This window comes from Heliangelus exortis, chromosome 2, assembly GCF_036169615.1.
Source record: "Heliangelus exortis chromosome 2, bHelExo1.hap1, whole genome shotgun sequence".
Lineage (NCBI taxonomy): Eukaryota > Metazoa > Chordata > Aves > Apodiformes > Trochilidae > Heliangelus > Heliangelus exortis.
Genome location: NC_092423.1, coordinates 55,455,937 through 55,481,241, shown reverse-complemented (window position 1 = coordinate 55,481,241; position 25,305 = coordinate 55,455,937). Strand labels below are relative to the sequence as shown.

General features: G+C 36.6%; 1 protein-coding gene across 1 annotated transcript in view; it reads right to left on the bottom strand.

Moving 5' to 3' along the window:
• Window positions 1-25,305, bottom strand: part of CNTNAP2 (contactin associated protein 2) — an 830,415-nt gene that overhangs the window by 317,454 nt on the left and 487,656 nt on the right. The window contains exon 9 of the mRNA XM_071736230.1: window positions 23,768-23,917. Within this exon, the coding sequence (XP_071592331.1) occupies window positions 23,768-23,917 (150 nt within the window). The remainder of the gene's footprint in view (window positions 1-23,767; window positions 23,918-25,305) is intronic.

Sequence of the window (25,305 nt, the reverse complement as noted above, 5' to 3'; positions counted from 1 at the left end):
TGGGGCCCTTAGTGTGAAGAGGAACACAGGCAATAACTTTCAAAAATTGCCTCCTGCCCCCAGAGTGTGACATAAGCTGAAGTAAACAAACTACAGAACGGCTGAGTTAAAATTTAATTTTTTTTTTTTCATTGCACTGCATCTCTAAAGCTACAAAAATGCTCAAAAAGCCACACACATACTTTCTAGATATTTGAAGGAATATGGGCTCAGTACTGGAGGTTTCAACAATCATGCCTCTTCAACTCCAGTCACAATTCCGTATTAGGGAATAGGAGGACTAAGGATGAGGCTTGAATCGCATGTCTAGCAATGGCATGAATTGCACTGAAAATAAGCAAGACTTTAGAGCCCTGCAGCTTGGTGAAATGCAGAAAGGCAGACCAGAATGGGAATTTCAATTTTTCTGTATGATTCACAGAAAGTCACCAACTTCTTGAGTAAGGCATTTTTGAATGAATTAATCTTTACTTTTGCCTTCATTGCTTCATTTAGAGAAACAAAGAGGTTGAATGCAACATAGTGCATTCTATCTCAACAAATGTAAATTACTAACCTAGAAACCCCCAAATGTGTCCAAATATATAGAGAAAAGCACAGTTTACTAATGTCAGGAGCCTAGAACATGAGGATGTTGTATTCCTCACCTTCCTGGGGCACAGGAATATAAAATAGGCTAGCATTAATTAAGTCTCTGGTGAAGCTTGCAGAATCTTTTCTGTACACGTCATCCATATTATGATGAAAAAGTTCTCACAAGATCTCACAAGACTTGGCAGCATTTTCCACCGGAGATGCAACTCCTTGTCCTGTGAAAATTGGGTCCTCAGCCAGATGCTCTTACCTAAAATCTGTCAGCTGTCTGCTTATTAAATCAAGCGAGTTCCACATAGAAACTAACTCACATTAATCAGTTATTTAGATTATTTTGTAACACATTTTCATATTTAAAATACAAAGGAAAAAAGTACAATTTCTCCAAAATAAAATGTAAGATATTTTATTGTCTTACTGCCTACTCAACATAATTTCTCATTCTTCATTACCATGCTGTCTTTCTTTTAGAAGTGTGCACATGTGCATGTATTCCAAAGATTTTATTTTACCTTTGGAAGATGTACTGAGAAACAGTTTTAAAATCAGACAGGTACTGTGTACACATCAGAATGTCTCTGTCGATCCTGCCTGCATTGGCTTTACAGTGGCAAAACAGGGAAGCTGTCATGAGAATATACTTGACATTTGCTTTTTTATGAAAGATGGGAAGAGGGGGACATCGGTCAAAGCACAATAGTACTATGTGAACTTTTGTTACAGAGAAATACTTGCTAGCTGAAGCCAATAGGCATCTCCAGCAGTGTGACAGATGCAGGACTTCAAAAACATGAACATTGTGAATTATTAAATTGACATCTGCTTTATGTCAAAGGGTACAAAAAGAATGGCTGTACCTGTTCTGTTAGTGATAAGTTTGTCTGAGTCCAGGATAGGTAAATCAGGTAAACAGGCCTGTCAAACTTCTTTCACAGAAATCCTCCAAGGATATTTGAAAGTACCTGTGCAAGAAATCCCTCCAAAACTACATAGAGGCATTTGAAAGAGATAGCCTTCATCTGGAGTCACCAAAACATATTCAGACACAAAGCTATTCTGCTGCGATTACTGCTAATAAATAACATTGTTCCTGAAACAGTAACCACCAAAATACAATAACATGGAAGTCAGGCCTTTAGCATTAAGCCCCTATCTCCCTTTTTCTCTTACAAACAAATGATTAGACAATGCTAAACACTGTGCTAACACCGGCAGCTTACTGTTAGTGCCCCAGCCTGCCTACTTGCAATGTAGCTCCTGTGCTGCAACCTCATGTGCAACACAAGCTGGCCAACTTGTCCAGACCCCATGCAGATAATGCCAGAAATCAGGTTTCTTGCTGTTTTATTATTCCTCTGTAGCATTTCTGTCCTAAAATAAGGGATGTAGCACTGAAGGTGAGATGGCAGAATCAAAACAAAACATCTCATGTTTCTTCACCAAATGTATAGATACACTTTGGAAACTGTGGTGCAGAATGCTTTGTGGGTGTCACAAAAAGTGATTACAGAAATGCCAAAAGTATACTTATCTCTCAAACTGTTACCTGTAATACCCAAAGCCAGATATGAAGGCCACTTAGGAGAAGTGTGCAATCAGACACACAATAAGATACTTGAAAAGTATCTGAAACTACAGAAATTTTGGAATGCCCATATACAAGCCAATCTAATTATTTTACTGCTGTGGGCCATACAGTTCACAGATTAACAGAAAAACTCAAGTAGCTGACAAACTCTGAAACAGTACATTGCCCTGGTACCACACCATACTGGTGCATTCAAGGCCAACTGGGGCAACAGCATCATAGAAGCACAGAATCCATCACAGTTGGAAAAGAACTCTAAGATACCAGATCCAACTCTCAACCCAGAAAAAAAGCACCATGTCTACTAGAGCATGTCCTCAAGTGCCACATTTTTTTAATACCTTTAGGCATGGTGACTCCCATTCCAATGTCTGACTACTCTTATAGTTAAGAAATTCTTCCTAGTACCTAGTTTACATCTCCCCTGACACAACTTCAGATTATTTCCACTACTCCTAATTTTATTTACTTGGGAGACATGGTCAACACCCACCTCACTATAACCTCCTTCCAGGTAGTTGCAGAGATAATGAGGCCTCCTCTTCTGCAAACAATCCCAATTCCCTCAGCTTCTCCTTATAGGAATTGTTTTCTATGTCCTTCACCACTTGGTTGCTCTACTCTGGGCATATTCCAGACACTAAATGTTTTTCTTGTAGTGGGGCACCAAAACTGAACACAGTTGAGGTGCACTTGAGGTGTAGCCTCACCAGTGCTGAGAACAGTGGAATGATTATTTCTCTTCTCCTGGTGGCCACACTACTCTTGATACAACCCAGGACATTGCTGGCCTTCTAGGCCACCTGAGCACACTGCTGGCTCCTATTCAGCCAGGTGTCAACCAATACTCTCACGTCATTTTTTCCAGGCAGCTTTCCAGCCACCCTTCCCCAAGCCTGTAGCATTTCATGGGGCTGTGCTGCACCTGAGTGCAGATCTGGGCACATAGCCTTGTTGAACCTCATACACTGGCCTCAGCCCATTGATCCAGCTTGTCCAGAACTCTCTGCAGATCCTTTCTGAAGCACATACTCCCATCCAACTTGGTGTTTTGTGCAAAGCTATTGAGGAAGCACTCAATCCCTTCATCTAGATCATTGATGAAGTTATTGAACAAGAACCCAGAAATTGAGCCTTGACAGACACCACTGGTGACCAGTCGCCAAATTGGATTTAATTCTGTCCACTACAATTCTATGGGCCCAGGCATCCAGCCATTTTTTTACCAAGCACCTGTAGAACTGAGGATCTACAAGGTCACTCGGTGATGAAACAGAAAATAAAAGCTGTGATACCTGGAGAAGGTTTACATATTGCTATCTCTATGTGTTTTACCTGGAAAAAAGCCCTGAAGAAGCACCAGGACTCCAATCACTGTTTATACAGCATGACTTCTGACAAAGCTTTTCATTCAGGGTGATGCATCTTTCTCCTCCTCCTGTATTTTATTTGCATGACTATACAAAACTCAGTGTATCACATGCTAGTTATTTAAAGAAAAATATACTTTTAGAACTTTGAGCCTTTTGGCCTCATCCACTATCTATTTGGAACTTTCTCACGCAGATAAGTACCCTGCGTGAGAGGGCATGATCAGGACTTTTCTATGTCATTGATATGCTAGAAGTAAAGTCTGTCATGTATAATTCAGGTTTTGAAATCTGGATAGTTGGCTGTCTGATAGTCTGGCAATGTTAACTATGCAAACAAAGTGTAAACCACAGGGATATGTTTATTTTTCTTTCAATAGGCTTCCTTTTCAGTCACATGAAGCCTTTTAAAATGGCATTTTTGATATACCAGAAATGAGGCATGACAGAGGTCGTGTATTAGACTCATCCCTTAACAGGAAGAAATGTACCCTGAAATCTTACAAAAGAGGACTGAAAATATATTTAAAAATCTTATAAAATTCACGTAACCTAATTTATTGATGGCAAACATGAGCTTCCTCCTAAATTATTCTAAGAGGCATTTTCTTTTAATCTGTTTATTTTACAGATCGAGTGAAAACCAACTAGACACATTTAGCACATAGTGTGGTTTAGACTGATAGATAGCTTCCGAGAAGAGCATACTAGATTATTGCTGGTAGCAAACACATCACCTTCATATCATTTCCAGTAAGCTTACAGGATAGAAAGCCTTTGCTTTTGGTACCTCCACATTTTATCCAAGGAAGAAATGCCATAGAGGTCTACCCATCCCAAAAATCTCTCTTTGTTGGTTCCTAGCCCTGCAATGATACTGCTCCATAACACTCTCTTAACCTTCATATAGTTTCTGATCAGAGAATTCTTGAGTTAGAGGTACGGTCTGTCCTTCAGTGGTTCTCATTATGATCATTACTAAAATTGTTGGTGTTGTTCAGCCTAGAGAAGAGAAAGCTCTGAGGTGACTGTATGTTGGTTTTCCCATACCTGAAGGGGCTCTACAAGAAACCTGGGGTAGGGTTTTTTGCATGGGTGCATAGTGAAAGGACAAGGAGCAATGGTTTCAAAGTTGAAGAGGGTTAGATATTAGGAATATATGTCTTCCTCTTTCTTGTGAGGGTGGTGAGATGCTGGAACAGGTTGCACAGGGAAGTTGTGACTGCCCCCCTCCCTGGAACCATTCAAGGACAGGTTGAATGGGGCCTTGGAAAACCTGAAATAGTGGCTGTTGTCCCTGCTAGTGGCAGGCAGGTTAGAACTAGACAATTTTTGAGGTCCTTACCAACCGTATGATTCTGTGACAAAAGACAGAAATAACAAAGCAACCAAATAAGAGTTGCTAGTTTCCTTTTTTCCATCTGTTCTGACTTCATATGATACTTGAACTTTGAAGCACTAGGTTTTAAAGTATAACTTTTTTTTCTCACTGAATAAGAGAGGAAAAAATTAGTAACTTGATGGAATTATAAAATACAAAAGTTCAGGCACTGCATTTTTAGCAGTAATCATATATTTTCTTTTTTAAAAATAAGTGTATTTATATATCTGTGAGACACCAGATTAGAGGCAGGTGGGAATGAATGCTGCAAATTTTACCAAATGTACTTGAAATTTTGATTCCTTTGCTTAGCAGACAAACCTTTACAAAACATGTCTTCTGTCATTGCCCTGTTAAGTACTGAAGAAAAAAATGTCAGTGTTTTCAGAAAGGATAAGAGTTGTTATGACCACTAAAAACATTTTATGTAGCTTGTAAGAAAGAAGTGCACTCAGGGAAGAAGATTCTGTAAATGTATTTCCTTCATGAAAACAGAGCAGTGAAGCTAAACTTCCTGAATATATGAATATTTATAATAATTTTTTTTAATTTAATGCTATACTCTTGAATTAACCTGTCACAGATCAACTATTTGTTGTGATGCCTTCCAGATGCTACTTGAACTCATTCCTGATACTTCAGTGAGGCAACTTCACCTTCAGTGAAATGAACATTCATTCAAGATCTTATCTTTAGCAGGCTGAGGCAGACTACAGACATTGTTCACAACTTTCCCTTGTATCTGCACATGAAGGAATGACAAGATAAATCAGCAGAATTTCTGTTCATTTAATAGAGACAAAACCAATGTCAGTATTTACAAAAACATTATACCTGCAATCTTCCTTGCAGTAAACAGTGAAAACTGCTTATGGAACTCTAAAATATACGAAAGAGAGACAGCTCTTGAGGAGGAACATTTAAAAACATGGGGAAAACTTTGAAAACATGTGAACAGTATCTGTAGGGCAGATGTGCATGAGAGGACAGTATACACTCCTGAAATAAAATTGTATACACATTTACATAGTCAATTTGAAGGGATAGTCATAGCCAAATATGTATATTATCCCAAAAAGGGAAAAGAAAGCAACAAAAAAAATCTGCTCAATTATGAGATCAGAATAACAAAAACAGACTCCTTTCTGCCTTCCTTACATTTCCTACAGCACTCCCAAAACTTGTGAAAAATGCCATTTCACTTCATGTTCATCTGCTTAATACAATTTAAAGGAGATCAAAAATATCACTAAAAAATTAGAAAATCAAGAATTTAAATTACAGAGAAAGTACTGTGGTAGTAGAGTAGAGCAAGAGTCTCAAAATCATAGAAACATTTTTGTTGGAAAAGATCATGTTTAATTGTTAACCTAGAACACAGCCAAGTCCACCACTAAACCCTAAGTATCACATCTACACAACTTTTAATACCTCCAGGAACAGTGATTTCACTACCCCTCTGGGTATCCTGACATCCCTATGATGGAAACAAATTTTCCTAAAGTCCAATCTAAACCTTCCTAGGCACAATGATGCCATTTCATATTGTCCTGTCACTTGTTACACGGGAGAAGAGACAAACACCCACCTTGCTACAACCTCCTTTCAGGTAGCTCTAAAGATTGATGTCTCCCATTACCAGACTGCTTTCTTCCTGAATGAGTAACTCATCATAAATATCACAGACTGCTGGTGGTTTAGAGTCCCTACTTCTGTTATCCCTGTACTAAGTCAATTGACTACTGTTTCGCTTTAGCACATGGTTACCTAGAATTATATATTGAACAAATACTACTCCAACTGGGATTTCAGTTACATTTGAATTCTTTGAGATGACCTCTGCACATCTGACCTTGTACCATGCGGCTTATACTGATGTAGCCCAAGAGCAGGGCTCAGCAGTGCACTTTGTCTTTTTTAATACAGGTCAGAGGATCAAGTTATGCTTCTGCCACTTTGTCTGTTCCACACCAGAGAAACTGGTGGTGAATAGAATGACTCTGAAACTACAATGATGGGCGGCAAGTGCTGGGTGAAGGGGGAAGTGGGAAGACCTAAGCATAAGCACACAGCTTGATGTAAGAAACAACTCCTTTTACCCCTCACTTGCTACAAGGAACAAGGTATGGGGTTTCCATGTGATCCTTCCCACAATTTGTGGAGGTTTATAAAAAGGCAGGACAGTGACAAGCAAAACAGCTTTATACCATGAATGTATTTTGCTGCATACCCATATGTTGTATTTTAAAGACTTTATGTTACATAAGATAAACCATCAATTCCCTGCACAGTCTTCATGTACTCTTATTTTTAGTCCAAACCAAGCAGCCTTTGTCAAAATGGGCAGCTGACACAAGTGTAACTTGCAATGCCAAATGTCATGGGGGTTTTGTGGTAGTGCAGTTGAGATCAACGAAATAATTCATGACTTACTGGTAGCTGAACACATCTAGTACAGCCACTTTTAACACTGTTAAAAGTTGGCACTTTTAACACTGCTATCTCATAAACATATTTCTTCGTGGAATATCCAGTGTTAAAGGGTTTCACCACTGCTGCTTGACATTTAGATTTTTCCCCATGAGACAAGTAGTTGAGATGCTTTTTTCATATGGCTTAGGTCTGTTTGACAGAATGTCTAATATTTATGAGCAAGGGAATCATTAGACCAAGATGCCAGCTGAGACTAAACAGAAGACAGACATACATTACCTCTTCACAAAACCTCTTCATAACTACGACTGAAAACAGCCTTTTGTGTGACTAAGTTTTGATAAGCCAGGGGGATATGACAAGTATCTTGACCAGATATACATTATCAACAATTACAAAGTAAATACTCTGAACTGACTGATAAGGGCCTGAACTTCGTTTATGTTATTGCTAGGTACTCAAAGGGAGAAAGTTCTTCAGATATGGCCAAAGCTCAGGCCATTGGATCCTTTCATGATGTTTTTGTAGATTATCTTTGGCTTTTTCAAAGGACAGTTAAAATGCTCAGAATGCAAAAATGGTTTGTCAAGAAATATAAACACAAAAAATTATTAAAACATAATGCAAAGGATGATTTAGGTTAATTTAAACTAGATTTAGCAGGCAGCACATTTGGGGATAATTCATTTAATTAACTGAATATGGTTTAAGTTTCTTCGGCCACCTTCGCAGTATTTGGATGTAAGTTAGGTGTCTAATGCTTCACATCTCGTTTTCTAGCCCCAGCTTCTGAGAAGTGTAGAAGGTAGGGGAAAAGCTAGCATTTCAGGACCACTGCTGTGAAAAGGTTCTATCATCTGAGGCTGCCACACTGGCGTAACATTATCCCAAGCAACTTCAGAACCCACTCAGTGAGATGCAATGATTAAGTATTTCAGAACATCGTGTCTCCAAATTCCGAAGAAAAGAAAACACTGGCAACGGTTTTGTGAACTCCTGATGTCTAGTCTTTTTCGAGTTTGGATATCAGTATCAGCCATCTTCATTAAAAAAATTAAATGCAAAAGGAAAAAAATAATAAAAGAACAAAGAAATTGAGCTAGTGTCCTCAGCAAAACCCACAAAAAGGAAAGAGAATCAAGCTCACAAAGAAATTGAGAACAGAGAGTAAAATATAAGCTTAAAATTATGCCACATCTACCACAAGATGAGCACTTTAATAGTTGCAGGACCCTGACTCTCCTTTCTTATTTTTGATTTGGTGGATATTTCACTGGACTTTTTCTCCCTTATTTTTTTCAAAAGTTCAGGTCTCATCCATCTTCTCTGCACTATATAATACTATGAGATTAAACTTTCTCATCATCAATATTAATACATCTTTTACTTAATCACCTCTATTATTCAGGACCAGAAGAACTTCCCCTGATTTGTTTTACTCAAGGCTACAGACTAGTTTTTCCTCACACTGATTCAGCAAGAAATCAATAGTTTAATGCATTCGCAACTCATTGGATCACCTAATCCACAGCCTTCTAAAAATGAAATGTGTTACTGACATATAACTTCTTGAGAAAGATTAAATGCAACCAGTTCAATTGCTCAAGGCAAATTTATTTGCATGACAAATCACTTCTCTTTGTTTGACATGTATTTCCCATCATATTAAAATAACTTTTGCACAGAACATAAAAAGCCCATGAACACAGGCAAACAGACAGAACTAGTGGTAGGATGAAAAATGATAAGCCTGAAAATGGAGGCTGTTTCCTTCACCCTGAGTGAATGCCACATCTTTTTGAGAATATGAATAAATGTTTTTTCTCCAGAAACTTTCATTTTACTGGAAAAACAAGTCATTTTATGACACACCAATCTTTCACTCCAAAGAGAAAGCTGATGAAACACAAACTGTATCACATCTGCTACAAAGTACCATCCAGGGTATATGGCATATTATGTATAATTTATAGCATAATATGCCATAGAGTTAGGAACTGGACAGTCGCACTCTGCAACTCTTCAGTAAAACTTGAAGTATGAAAGTGGGTATCTAGAGGCAGAAAGGAAGAGGATAAGTGGACTGTACAGCTGTCGCTGACATTCATGCAATAAAATCCTTAATGTGAAATTTCCAGCAATTCATTAATTTAAAAATGACCGTCTCCTTAAATTTTACAGTAATTTATTTGCTTAGTTATTTACTTAATATATATTTTTGGGACTAATACTCCTAAGACATGGAGGGGAAATAAACAAAGTTTAACAATAGACACATTTCAAATTCAGGCACAACACAAGACTGTTTAGTTCCTCCTTCCGTGGCACTCTTGTCAATCCATAAATACCAACTTTTTAACTTCATCTCTGGGAAGTGTCACGCTTATATTTGACCTTTTGTTGGCATCTGCGTTCCTTTTTGCAAGATCACTATACCCGTGGCAGGGACATACGAGGCAGAAAAACTGTCTATATTCAAAACTAAGGAAAACAAAGGAACTGTAATTAGGAAATCTACATATGTTACCATTACCCTTCAGGAAAAAACTGATTTCTGCACAGAAAACATTTTTCCTATGTGCAAAGTATGTGCCCATTTCTTATTCTGATTGCTCAGGCTCTATCTATCTAAAAGTTAAAGGACTTCTGTGGTAAATAATAGTACATCACAGAAACTATTTCTGAGGTATTCAGAAATGTCTTGAATTTAGCAGGGAATGAGCTTCTATTGTAGGTGCAATTCAGCCACTGAATGGCATATAGTCATTTTACGATTCATCCATGTTGGCCCTTTTTTGTTGAAGTACAATAGAAACAGTTACAGGGAGAAAAAATTAGGTTTCTAAGTAATATCTATGTTTTCCAGTACAGTTTTCCACAATATTTATCACTGTAATGAAGTCAGTAAAAACTCTGTTAGTGCTTAAGTGGTCACCTGGAGAGATGTTTCCTAAGTAGAGCTATAGCACATTTATCTCAGGAGGAGTGAAAAAATGAGCCTGGATTTAAGAGTAAAGTGGAGAGAAAAGGACTTGGAGTAAAATGAAATGAGAAAACACATGAGAGAAAAACTACGGGGGGGGGGGGGGGGGGTGAGGGGAAACCAAGAGAGATGACAGAAGTTAATTTAGGAAGTTCACTGATAAGTCTTTGCTTTGTTTTTGTACACTTCCTCATCTACTTCTTATTTTTCTGTCTCATGGGCTGATTCTCTTGCAGTCCTGAAAATATGCAACTGTTCATAGCAGTGAATTGTTTTAATTCTGGACAATCACTAGCATCAGTCCTTCCAACACATACACCAAATTGCAATTTAAACATTCAGTAAGGAGGTGTGTGCTTAGGGTATGCTTACCTAGCCTGCATCCAAAACCGTAAAACCTGTTCAGTAATATATTTTACCTTAAAACTTAATTTTAATTAACATATGACACCTTCCTTAAAATTTCTGTCTTCATGCTTTTAGTTCAAATATCCTGTCCTTTTTAAAAGAAAAATATGCTGACAGTTCAGTGTGGATCCAAATTTTAGTGCCAGCATTAATATGTTATCACTACGTACCCATCCAATGCCTGGGAGCTTCATGTTTTCATTTACCTTTCTTAGAGATGAAAACGCATGATAAACTTATCAAAGCTACCATCCCTCAACCTCGCCTGTCAACCTGGGTGATAGAACCTGCTTTACGTTCAGACAGAAGACAAATAAGAGTGCACTGTGCTCAGTATTCATGCTCACTTCTTGCATAGGGATTATTCATCTCTTCACCTTGATGAGAAACACTGGACAATGTGCCTGAAAGAGGATGATGGAGTCAAAAATCAGGTGGAGGGAAGAAAAGTAAGAGAATAGCAGGAAAAATGTTTTCTAAGGAATTCAGGGACTTATAAACAACACTGAGGAGAAAAGCATAAAGTCTAAAGACAGAATACAAGGTAAAAGACCATATTTAAAAACACATTTGAGTTTTTTAAAAAAATTAATTTGTTTCTAGAATCAGATTAACCCATAAAATGAAGGGGAAGAAATAACAGGATGAAAGTAAACAAGCACAGATTATCTAGCACGCATAGATTCCAGACATAGATTCAAGTGTGAACAAGATGTCTGAATTGTTTGGAAAAGGAGTTCTTCCATTGACAAATGAGGAAGTGCATGGTACCATAGCCAGATGTCTATAATATAGTCTGTACAATAATGAGTTAAAAAAAAAAATCCAGAAGAAATGAAGATTGATTACATTTGTACTCTTACAAATGTCAAGGTAGCTTTTGTTAGTTTTAAATCAAAAGGCATTTGGGAACAAGAAATCTATAAAGGAGCTGCCTCAATTGTAACTGTTTTAGTTCTCCTTAACTGGCTTTTGGTTGTACACCTTCTGTAGAAAGCCAGTAGAGACAGCAGTGTGTCCATAAAGCCACAAGCTGAAGTCCTGAAGTTACTCTGGATATTAGCCGTGATTTAACCTGAAATTATGAACAATTGTCTACTTACAGCTTTAGATTAGTTTGTCAATACCTACAAATTACTTGACTACACTCTCTCCTGTCCATTGTGGGCATAGTACTAGCATCTGTAGAGCTCATATTCCTCAAGGTATTTTGCTTCACTTTTCCTTCAGCTTCCAAGACAAGATTGATATACTGACTGATTAAGAATCAGAATAATTTTTAACCTTCAGCTTTCAACTCCCACAAAAGGTAACACTTTTATAAAAAAATATATGCAAATAAAAGTATGGAATAAAATGTATGGAATAAAAGAATAAATACAATTTTCCCCTGCAATCCCTCTTACAAAATGTATAGTCTTAGCATTAACATGAAGCTAGAAGAAAGTAAGTGGTCTGTATCACCTCAATCACACTGTTCCTGTAAACATAGAATTTGCTCATATTGATCAATGGACCTGGTAAAAAGCCACACAAAATATAGTAATTGATTTCCACAGCATTTATTCTGTTTTTCAATCTAAAAAGTATTTTAATCATAGAGCTAAGCATTTCTCAGTAATGCTTTAAGCCACATAATTTATGTCATTTTTATTATACTGAAAGAGTGAACATTTTAAGATTGTGAGTTTTCATATAGTTCAAAGTGATATTTTAAGTATGACACACTTCTTTTATTACAGTCATATGAACAACAAAAACCCTTAAAAGTAATCACATCAGTGATAAAAGTAAGACTAGGGAAAATATGGGCCCTCTCCAGAAGAAAACAGGTGATCTGCTCGTGTGGGATATGCAGAAGGCTGAGGCACTCAATGACTTTTTTGCCTCAGTCTGCACTGTCAAGGGCTCTGGCCACACCACCCAAGTTGCAAAAGGCAAAGACAGGGACTGGGAAAAGGAATATCCACCCACTGTAGGAGAAGAGCAGGTACAAGACCACTAAAGAGCTTGAAATTGCACAAGTCCATGGTACCTGAATAGATGCATCCATGGCTTCTAAAGGAACTTGTGTATGAAGTTGCAAAGCTGCTTTGCATCATATTTGAGAAGTCATGGCAGTCTGGTGAAGTTTCCTCTGACCGGAAAAGAGGAGACATAACCCTCGTTTTCAAAAACAGAAAAGAACAAAGACCCAGGGAACTACAAGCCAGTCAGTCTCACTTTTGTGCCTGGCCAGATAGATCATGGAGGTTATGCTAAGGCATAGCCTGGAAAGAGTGGCAGTGATTACGGCAACAAACATGCCTTCACCAGAGGCAAATTGTGCCTGACAAATTTAGTGGTGTTTTACAATGGGGTCACAACATCGGTGGACAAGGTGAGAGCAACTAATGTCACCTACCTGGACTTAGGCAAAGTGCTGGACACTGTTCCACATGACATCCTGGTCTCCAAATTGGGAACATATGGATTAGATGGATGGACCACTTGGTGGATAAAGAATTTGATGTATGGTGACACTCAAACAGTAGTGGTGAATGGCTCAATGTCAAAACGGAGAACAGCAAGGTGTGATGCTCCTCAGTGGCTGGTACCTGGACGGGTTCTATTTAACATTTTCATTAGTGACATGGACAGTGGGATTGAGCATACCATCAGCAAGTTTGCTGAGGACAGTTAAGTGTTGTGGTTGATGTGCTGGAGGGAAGGCATGCAACCTTTCAGGAACCCTCACAGGCTTGAGAGGTGTACCTATGCTAAATGCATGAAGTTCGGTAGCACCAACTGGAAGGTCCTGCGCCTGAGTCAGAGCAATCCCAAGCACAAATACAGGTCGTTAGGAGAACAGATTTAGAAGAGCCCTGAGGACTTGGGGTGTTTGTTGTTGAGAAGTTCAACAAGAGCCAGCAATGTGCACTTGTATACTGGGCTACATAAAAAGAAGTGTGGCCAGCAGGTCCAGGGGGGTGATTCTCCCATCTAGTCTCAGAAGATGACATCTGGGGGGGGGTGTCCTATGAGAACTCATGAAACACATGTAATGAGACATGAGACACATGAGAGCTTTGCCCAGTTCTGAAGCCCCCAAATACAGGAAGGATATGGACCTATTGGAGTGAATCCAGAGGGGGTGGCCATGAGGATAATCAAAGGGCTGTACAAAGTCTCGTTTAGACAGGCTGAGAAATTTGTGCTTGTTCGACCTGAGAGAAGGTTTTACAGAGACCTTACAGAGACTTTCCAGTAACTTGAAGGACCTTCAGGAAAGCTGGGGAGGGCCTTTTTACAAGGACATGTAGTGATAGGACAAGGAGTAATGGCTTCAAACTGGAAGAAGATTTAGGTTAGACATTAGGAAGAAATTCTTTAGTATGAGATCAGTGAGACACTGGAACAGATGGCCCAGCAAGCTGTGGGTGGAAATGTTCAAGGCCAGGTTGGATGGGGCTTTGAGCAAGCTACTCTAGTGGGTGGTGTTCCTGCCCATGGCAGGGGAGTTGGACCTTTAAGGTCCTTTTAACCCTAGCCATTCTATGAATCTATGTTTTGTTTGTTATGAAATAATAATCCTGAAATATGGAAGTATATTCCTTTTCCTCCTGGTATTTTGGAGACAGAAGCAACTACCAAGAAATTATAAACCAGACAATACTGTATTCTTATTTAGTTTAAAAACTTAGCCTTCCCTCAGTTAAAAATTTTTTTCCCTGTCTATTAGTGCCATGAAAAGTAATGCTATTTTCTGCTTACCTAAAATTATTTCATTCTTGAACACAGTACCGTTTTTATATTATTAGATATTTTATTATACAAATGAATCTATAATCTCTGAAAATTAACTGCTTGTCAAAAATATACTAATAAGCAGGAAGATTCAGGCATATTAATCTTTGAAGAGTATTCATTTCAGTGCATTCCAGCATATCCCTGGATGTGTCATCTTTATCCCAAGCTCATAAGATGATTAATTTGTAATAAAATCGATATCAATAACAACAGCTGAAAATTTTATTTGCATTTTGTCATTCTCTTATAAATCCAAAATGACCCACAAATGCCCTTTTAAAGAAGTCTTGAAATAAGATTGGAATTTATTAAAGTGAAACCCTAAAAATTTATCAGAATACACAAATGTAAAAATGTTTTCCTCAGGAAAAAAATTCAGCACATATTCATAAAGGAGATGATTCAATTCTTGAATTTACTTATTATAACAAAATATTACTGAACTTCATTAGTGAAATTAGTGAAATGATTAATTAGTTCTTAAGTCACTGAGGATGTCCATGGCACTTTTGCAGTAGAATTTTGTTTAATCTCATCCTAGGAACTTCCCATTATTTTACTCTTTTGAAACTCTTGTATATGTTCGAATAACAGAAGCTCAGAATTGTCATGTTCGGAAAAGACCTTTAAGATCACCAAGTCCAATCTTTTATCCACCTAAAAGTCTACCCTGGTTGAAATAAAGCTTGTTATTTTGAGAGGGTTCAGTACATCACCGTATGTGACTCCTACCTAGTTTATTATCTGGTGTACAGTTCAGTTACATATGAAAGATTAAAAGTCATATTTGAGGGTGACTAATTAAAACATAGATTTGTCATTTTTTTATTTTTGAGGTGTTGTGAAATATTTACAAAGTGTTAAAAAGAAGGAAAAGTTTTCATTAAGAAATACACTGTTTGAAATATAAGTTTTGTCTGCTAGATTTGTAAAGGCATTTAAAATTGTATGTCCTTGTTTTGGAAGGCTTATATGGTTTCCAGGCATCATAAATTTCTAATTGCGTGTATATTTATATGTCTTCCTTAGTGATCCTTACTGCCATCTAGAGAATACTTCTTTTGCTATAGATTAAAGTAAGATCTTTCCTGCATGAACACATAATAATCACATACACTGTTATGATGCAACAATATTTAGCTTGTTCTTATTTATATTTATTTATTTTTCTTTATATTTATTTATATTCTTATTTATATTTTTATTTATATTTGTATTTATATATTTTACATATATTTATATATTTTTATTTATATTTTATATTTATTTATTTATATTTGTTTACTGAGGGATTTTCAGCCATTGTATATTACTAGTCACAGTGTATAATCTCACTTGGACTGCTGGACAAGATAAAATGGTAAGCATGCAGTTCTCAGTCCAGAAGCAGAAAGTCTGAAAAATCGTTTCTCAAAATCATTGAAGTTGCACATACATTTGGTAACAGGGGCAACGAACTAAAAGAGACTAAGAGTACCTTTTATTGCCATGGCAACAGATCTAGTTTTACTTTTCTCCATTTTACAATACAAACTTGACAGAGACCATCATCCCTCAGAAGTGTCGTATTTCTTCTCTTCCTTCATAAACACAGGATTTTTTTAACAGCACTATGGTTAGTATATATGCTAATGAAAAAGTAAAAGTAAAAGAAAATGGACTGTGGCCATCCACTGAATAAATGGAATGATTGTGTCTTTGATAAGATTGCATTACCTGTCTAGCAGTTTGCTGGCTAACGCTCAATTCCCTCCTAAAGAGATCATCAACATTAATATTCAGTTCTGCATTCTGTGCTCTATTCAGGACTGCACTTGGACACTGACAAGGTAATTTAATGCCCTTAAACTGGGAAATAAGACAGTTGCCATAAGCATTTCATGATCTGCATCTCCAACTTGTTACTTCCCACTACAAAGCGTTAGAGCAATACTTTGATAAGAGGCTTTTCCCATTCTGTTCCAGCTTTGTAGTTTGGTTTTGTCAATTTAAGCAGATAAATCAGCTTTAAGCCACTGACTATGAGATTTAATAAAGTTCTTCCTTTTGAAAGATAAAAGCCCTTAAAATCTCTGTCATGGTTTACAAAAGCGGCACTAGTAAGTGTTCCTGTTAGTGGGAGATGGCCACTTTAATATCGTGGAATTTGTTAGCTTCAATGAAAAGCAATAATAACCTGGGACTGAAGGCAAGGATTTAATTGACTGCCTGTCATAGGCTCAAAGAGTTACCTGCAGTTTGCTTAGATAGTAGATGCATCAGACAGTAATTATAAATTCAACTGAAGCTCCAGGCAGGTTTCCTATATGAAACAGTATTTGCAATCTGTGCAGAGTACCTTTCTCAGCTCAGACTATGTGAGACAGGAAGGCCTCTTATCTAAATAACTGTATTTTTAATCTACCTCCACTTTGACAAACACCATAGTTTGGTGAGTTCTGAAACATAGTCTCATTTTCTTTTTTTTTTTCATTATGCATTTATGTCTCATGAAGCCAGATTTCCAAAGTTATTAATATGTCAATTATATATAGATGGGTCGACTTCCTGAAGCATGTGAGTCAGTGTTTTGACGACCACCAAAATCCATGGCAGATAGGTATCTTCTTGCTTTGTGTTGTTTGCAATATTTATAGGTGCTCATTTTCATACTTAAAGCATTGAAAAGCAACTGAAAATTTGGGTTACATTTTGAGGAGGTAAAAGAGGAGAAGGGGAAGGAGAAGGCAAATTCTATTATTTTAAAGAGGGAAATCATAGATACGTTAACATCTATGGAAAATCCACTGACAAACACCAGTAAAGTTGCTCCACCAGTTCAAATCCACCAGATTTGAAAAGCCTCTTAAAGCAGTATAATCTTTTGATGGCACCAAGATTTTATCTTTTTTGTTGTTGAACTGAGGCTGTGAGCAATAAGCATATTCAGACACCTAGAGCCAGGGCCAGGAAATTCTCAGAAAAAAAGGTTGATAGAACCACTATTCCAGTATAATTAGCATTCTCCACTACTTAGAAGTATCACAATTTTCAAACACTGGGGAAGAGTATGTGATTGTTTTCCACAGCAGAGTTCAACACACTCACACAAACAAATTTGTGATTTGTAATTCCATCAAAGACTACATTCACTGCTTGTAGAAACACCTTACCTTCCCCTCCTGCAGGTATCTTTTTCTCCTACTGGTACAAACGACTTTGTAACTTGACCTACTAAAGCATTAGCAAGATGTACATATAGGATATAACCGTCAACTTTGAGTGTATCTCCAAAAGCTCTCTTCTGGGTCTTCACCAAAGTTTCTCTTTACTAGAAATGTTATGAATTTTCACAAGCCCTTTGGAGTCAAGAGCCATACCATATAGGGAATTTCCTCTATTTTTAAGTTAAGTTAATTTGTTGTAATATTCAGAGACTTGATAAAATCTGCTTCCTGCTGAGACTCAGGCAACAATTTGACTACTGTATTTATGTAGAAGGAAAAAATCATATAAACACAGAATTACAGACCATAGAATTCCTTTAGATCAATTAACTCCTTCCCATGTCCATGCACATTACTCCAATAGCTATTCTTCATCACACTCTGTGCCTCCTTGGTTTTAAATGGCAATAAGAGACAAAAAAGCATATTGGAGGATTTATTGTTCTTTACCTACTGCACACGGAAATTTGCTTTACTTCTTGCATGAAAATAAAGCAGTTCCTTCTTATTTATTTATTTTTTTGAGAAACTTCTAGATACATAACCTGTGGCTAACATCTTCAGCTTAACAAGAGATTTATGTTGTATAACAAAGAGAGCACATCTCAAAACTTCATTTATTTTTCACCGGACAGACATTTCTCATATCTAATAGGCTTTTGTTCAAAACCAGAAGTAATTCCAGCAAGACTCATGCTGTCATATATCCACTCCTGAACTCACATTATCATACATTTGATCTTTTATTTGCTTGCACAAAGTATCAGCTTTTTGGCTGCACTTGTTTTTCTTCAACAGATCAATCTATCTCCAGCATTTCTGCTTCTATACTCTTTCATGTAACATGTTGGTAGATTGATGTATTATGACACCAACAACAATACTACTGATATTACTGAACATAAAACACAGAATACTACCATTATTTCATGTGTTCTTATTTTTCTAAATTATCTCAATGAAATAAACAATATTTTAAACATTACCAAAAACACCCATAAAATACCTAAGTTAATGGGCAATGTTGACTGAGTCCCTTCAGTTCTGTCACCTGTATAAAAGAAGTGTGCATTCAGCTGTGTTTCATTGTTCATAGTGAAAGACACCAGACAAGATAATAAAGAACTTGAATCATGTATTAAATAGCAGAGAGAGGATTATATGCCTATAATTGTTGGGTTTTTTTCTTTTTTTCTTTTTTCTACTTACTCCATAAGCACTTCCTTGCTTTGCTCAGGCTTACACATTCTGCATGCCTGCACACTCAACTACCAACTCACAGACATTCTAGATGTAATAATCCAAAGCATGAGGTTTACTGAAAACTACTACCATTGTAATTCTTTTATTTCCAGTTCTTGAGTTTATTAATATTTCTGTAGCTCTGACCTGGGAGGATTCCTGAAGATAAATGCTCAAGTTACCAAAAAAATAATATATATACTGATTTATTTTAATTTGTTTTATGTTCTCCCCATGGATTTATATTTCAGTGTACAGTAGATCTGAGATCATGAGGAGAAAGATAGAAAATCACACTAAAAGCATCGTTTCCACAAGAAATGTAAATTTGACCATCCAGTCTTGTGGTCATACAGGCAAAATAAAGAAGTGGCCACTAAAAGTGAAGCCCTGGCACATTAAAAAAATTATCAACATGGCATGCAGTAACAGTAATACAGAACATCATTGATACTTACTGAGATGTGAGAAGTCTCAGGACTGAAAGAACTGAAGTCAGTAAGGAGTTTAATTTCCTTTATTAGGTGACACATAATCTTGTGAAGTTGCCATTGTTTGGGTCTTGTTCATTTGTCAAGTAACAGCTAATAACACAACTTCAGCAACTTCAGTTTTGCTAAACAAATTTGAATTTGAGCTACGAAAAAAAAAAAAATCTCATTCTTGCTTTCTAACTGATAATACTTGAAGTTATGGTAGTCTTTTGAAATTCCAAAGACAACCTAAGAATTCTTACCATTACTAAAACAGCTCTTAATGACCAACTCACACAGTTATAGAAATGGATAATTTGATTAAAAATGTAGGTACACTAGTCAAAGGCTTTGGTTACAGTTGACAGGTTTTAAGAAAGGAAGAAAACACACAGAAGAGCCCAGTACATGTGAATAGAGGAAGGTATTTTTTTCTTTTTCTTGACTTCTTCTTCCCTTCTCCTTCCATCACCTCCAACTCTACAGGATTTTAGACAAGCACAACTTTTAGAAACAAAACTATTTTACTCCATGAAAAAAGATTCAATACAGAGTGTGTTTTGTACAGTCATACAGAAAGCAATGACTTTCTATGGGCCCTAGACTGGTGTCTCTAGGAAACTTACTATGTAATCCATTCATCTTTGCTTGTCAGAAAAAGCAGCACACAGTGGATTGACAGATGCTCACTACACACCTTTGTTCTCTAGGAAGATATGTTACTCATACTAAAAACTCCCTCATCCATAAGTCAGTGAAAAGGAACGTGAAAGTACATATAATGAAAGAAGTGAAATACAAACAAGTCAAAATTAGGTCTCTAATCAAGTTATTTCCTCTGTGCACTAGGCAGCAATTCGGTGTTTTGATACAAACTTAGCATGCCTCACAAGAAGCCCCTTATCTCCAACAGTGCAAATGAGGTTAATGGACTCATTTTCACTCTGTAATTCACTTTCTCTGTTCTGCTTTTTTGTTTTATGCAGATAATTGGAAATGACAAACATAATTTTCTAGAGCTTAGAGGGGAAAGGAAGCTCACTTCTTTCCAGAAACCCAAATTCATGAAAAGAAAGAGAAGGAAAATAAAAAACACTGGGGATAAAATAGTTATCGAGAAGGGTATTAAGCAATTAGCATCCACCCTCCCACATACAGACACACAATCTACAGAAACACCTCATTTTAACATATCTTTAGGCTTGAATAAAACCTCATTGCTGTCTGCCCTTTGGGAGTACCATTCCCAGCAAAATAACTGTTCACTGGTTAATGCCTTCAGTGTTCATCTGGCCCTAAAGTTACTCTTTTGAAAGCGCAAAGGGAGGGAGTACTCTGATTCATAGGCCAGTTTCTTCCTGTGCTGAAATTTCTAATGCAAGGAATAAATGCACAACCACCCTATTATTTATGGAATTGTACCAGACCGAGCCATAATCAAGTTCTAAACAAAACACTGTGAAGACTTTTTCAGACATCACTGCAAACCTATCTGTGTAAAAGTGATCTTAGTACTTCTAATTTGTCTGGAGCATTTTATAATTACATTTGTCTTAGTAATGATGTCCTTATCCACTCAAGCTTTAATCCATTTACAATTTTGATAGATTATATATATTTTTACAAAACTAGTATTATGAGATATTGCTAGTGCAAAGGTATGAAAACAATACGCAAAAAATAACATTTTTTCTGAAAAATAGACAGTGACTCAAAAATTCATATTTAAATATGTGATACTTACAGTAAAACTGTAATTATTTTCATAGGAAAGGCCTATCTAGTGTTTGCCTTACTACTTTGTGGAAGTATTTATATATTTAATTTATATTGTAATTAGTCTTCTCCTTAAATTTTAAAATATATCTTTGAGAAAATATCATAGTAGATTGCTGAAACACAACACAATTTTTTTCCTTCAGCAAAGACAACACCATTTCTTATAGTACAGATTTGCTGTATTGACCCCCAGGAGACCAGAATACTTAAGAGTCACAGAATCATAGAATCATCATGTTTGGAGAAGGCCTGCCTCTCTACACTCTCCTTTCAGGTAGTTGTAGAGCGCAATAAGGTCACCCTTCTGCCTCCTCTTCTCCAGGCAGAACAGCCCCAGCGCCTTGTCTCTCTTCATAAGACTTTATTTTGAAATCAGGAAAAGGGCAAGTTTGGAGACCAAGACACATACATGTGGCATCTCTTTCACAGATGACATAAGAAAATTTAAATCAGAAGAGCATGCATGTTCAGAGCCTTATAGAAATGCTGTACAAACTCTATGAACAAATCCAGTATTTTGTAAGGTCAAGAAAAATAGCACTGAGATGGGATGCATACCGTATTACTCTCTTTAGAAGTGATCATTCGACACCTTTGATATATATTTCTATCTTAATAATAGAAATATTTTTAATCAATTTTTTTTTTTTTATCACCCTTGTGGTCCTTCTCTGGACCCTCTCCAGACTACCCCCATCCTTTATGTAGGAGCATACTCAAACAAGTCGGTTGCTCTGATCCAAAACAGAAAACAATCTTCCTCAGATTCACAATTTGAGACAATTAAAATGCAAAAGTACAGTGTTGAAAAAGCAGACTTCTTATTTTGAAATAAAACTGGACACAAATGCTACGACACTACTATCATTTTCGTATACATTTAGAAGACTTTTCAGGTTATAAACGCTAAGGAAAAACAGAAAAACACAAAACATATTGTATGCCAAAGGGTATTTCAGTGAACAGATCTGGGAATGACACTTCAGGGACCTCATGACTGATTTTCATAAGCCTCCAGAACACATGCCTATTTCTTTTTATGGAAGAATGCTGGAATTACAAAATACAGATAAAAAATTAGAAGTCAAGCCGACTTCGGAATATATATGAAATGACAACAAATCAAACTACTTTTGACCGAGAAAAGGTATAAGAACTACCTGAAACCAGACAATGTATCCCTCACAACGAAAGACTAAAGGTAAAAGATATTAAAGGAGAAACTTATCAATTTCACTCCAAAAATGTAAAAATTGTGTATAAAACCTAATAGAACTGAATGGAATGAATCCGCTGAATGGATTAAGTGTGTTTTTTATTTTCATTTTTCCCTCTTTGGGCCATATTAACTTCATGTTCAGAATGTGCTGACAAATTAAAGGTTCTATGTTGTGACTATAAAATAGATTAGGCTTTATAATGCAGTAACTGGCTATGCTAGAATTCTTGTTTAATATACTAAAGAAACTATTCAGTATATTTTCTGAATTAAGAACACTGGAAAAAATGCATGTTGCAGCAATAGAAAGTTTAACTTTTGTGACCAATAAGACATAATAAAATGCTAACAACCTTGTAAGAATTTTTTTTCCCTTTCTACTTAGTGTACTTCATATGCCGCTAACATTCCTATCACTAGAGTAATGTTATGGCAACTTATAATATTCCATTTAGATTTTATTTTGATTAGTTATGAACCTGTGTTCAACAAAATCTATTTTCAACACTTTTTAATTCTTTTAAAATTTGTTCACTCTGTCTAAAGCCTTCATGTGCAACGTGAGGGACATTTCTTAAAAGTAACTTATAGTTCTTTCTTAGGTATGAGGTCACTCAGAATTCTGCTTGCATAAATATTGCTGGTCATTGCTGAATTGGATGTTTTTGAAAAATTTTGCCTAGCAGTATAAAAAGTAATATTCATGCTTGAGTTAAAAAAAAACTTAATAACCTTAACCTATAAAATAGTAGTGTATAAAAAATATTCTGGTATTCTAAATAGGCTTTTTAACATAGACATATATAATATATATTTTTAAAATTCAACAGTTTTGATGGCCTCTGTTTGGCCTTTTTTTGCTGGCCTTGATTTTTATAAATGATAACATCGGAGACTAAGAGTAAGAGGAGAGTAACACCTATCCTGAACAATGTTTTTGTATTCAGGACTGTAAACCTAAAAAGATAAGTTTTTCTCTCATCTCAGTGCCATTTGATTAACCTACTAATGAATATTTGCCCTTACAGAATATGGTCTCTGAAACATTCAGAGCAGATTTGGGAAATCATTCCAAGTTCAATTAACTATTCTAGAGAACTAAGGGTCTCATTTCCAAGGATGAACCATAAAATGATTCTTGAAAGAGAAACCACTTAGCTTTTCGATGAGTAGCACCTTGCCATTTTAGCTATATCACAATGTATATAAGTGAATTGCATTCTAAGCTCCATATCACTCATTGTTTAAATTAAAAATGACAGCACTGTAAGCAGATATTTGTTTTGATACATTTTTTTTTACCTCCAAAGAAATATTCCACTCCAGTTTTAACTTGTAGAGGGCTGTTTGTTCGAACAGCTGAAGCTTCATCGCCATCAATGGTGAGGACAGCAAAATTTTCCTTAGCTAGGAATCGGACTTCATGCCACTGCCCATCGCTGAGACCAGAGCCTATAAAAAACAGAAAACATTGAAACATTTTACTTGTATTTCTTGTCATTAAGTGTTTTTTTGTGTCTCTCTTCCATGCTCATTTTGTAACGTTTAATGAAGGCCATTGAAGAAAGAAAACAATGTAAGTTTAATAACATGTAATTTTTCCTAAAGTATCATTTACCAAAAACTACTATTAGTTCATAAATTTAAGTCTTGGAACTACTGAAGTGTTCGTGCTGCCAGCTGTAATGTCTCAGACTTCAGATGTTATCAGTCAGTTTTCCCATCAAGAGGCCATATTCAACGTTTCACAAATAATATATCTTAATTTATTCTATGATGAGGTAAAAAAGGGAAAAAAACCTGATTAATCCATTCAGCTATAGTCAACAAAAAGCTGAAAGGACAGATTATGCTTGTGATTACTGCCTTTATCAAAAGCTAGGTATTTAAAAAAAAAAGGGAAAGAATAAATAGGAGGGGGAAAGGCTCACATGGAAGGTGGGTTCATAGCCAATTCACAGAAGATGAAGACATCACAGAGGCACTGCAAACCAGCAAATGTCTGCCAAACCTGCAGTCTTAGTAGCATACACCCAATACTGACAGTCGTGAAGCAGGCGGATCTATAGATTCATTCAGGTATTTTTTTTAAACCCTATTTACATACTTCTGACTGTATCCAGCATCTGAAAGGAAACCAGTTTGTCTGCCATTGAAGAACAACAAAACTGTTACTACCTTGTTGTGGTAGTTACCATGAAGGCAGGTTATGGTTGGTCAGCAAGTTAAGTATAGGTTCATCGGATGGTTTGGGTCGGAAGGGACTTTAAAGATCATATAATTCCAACCCCCTTCTATGGGCAGGGACACCTTCCACTAGACCAAGTTGCTCAAGGCCCCAACCAACCTGGATTCAAACACTTTTGTAAACAGATGTGAGACCAGATGGAGGAACCCACTTAGGCTGCTCCAAAGTGAGCCAGTGCCAAGTCACCTTTGCAAACTCCCCCCCCCAAAATCCTCATTAGCATTTTGAAAGGGATTGGTGGAAAGAAAGGAGACAGATAGTGTCTGCATATGGCCTAGGGTCTGGTAGAGAAAAGGACTGGAAAGAAAAGTGGGCAGAGGTGTGCTCTAGTTGTTCAATCTGCTATGTCTCAACCATGGTTACTAAGTGAAACAGGCGTTTTTATCAGTGGCTGCACTGGTGGACTTGGGGATTCTAATCAACATCAACTCTGGATACCTCTGGACCCGTGGGAGAAGTATTTTAAAAAAAACATACCAGTAAGAAATGTTTTTACTAAAACTTGTTCAACCTTGTATAAGAATAAATGAAAGAATTTATATAAGAAACATTAGGAAAGTTTTCTACCTGCTTTTTGCCCTCTTTTTTTTTC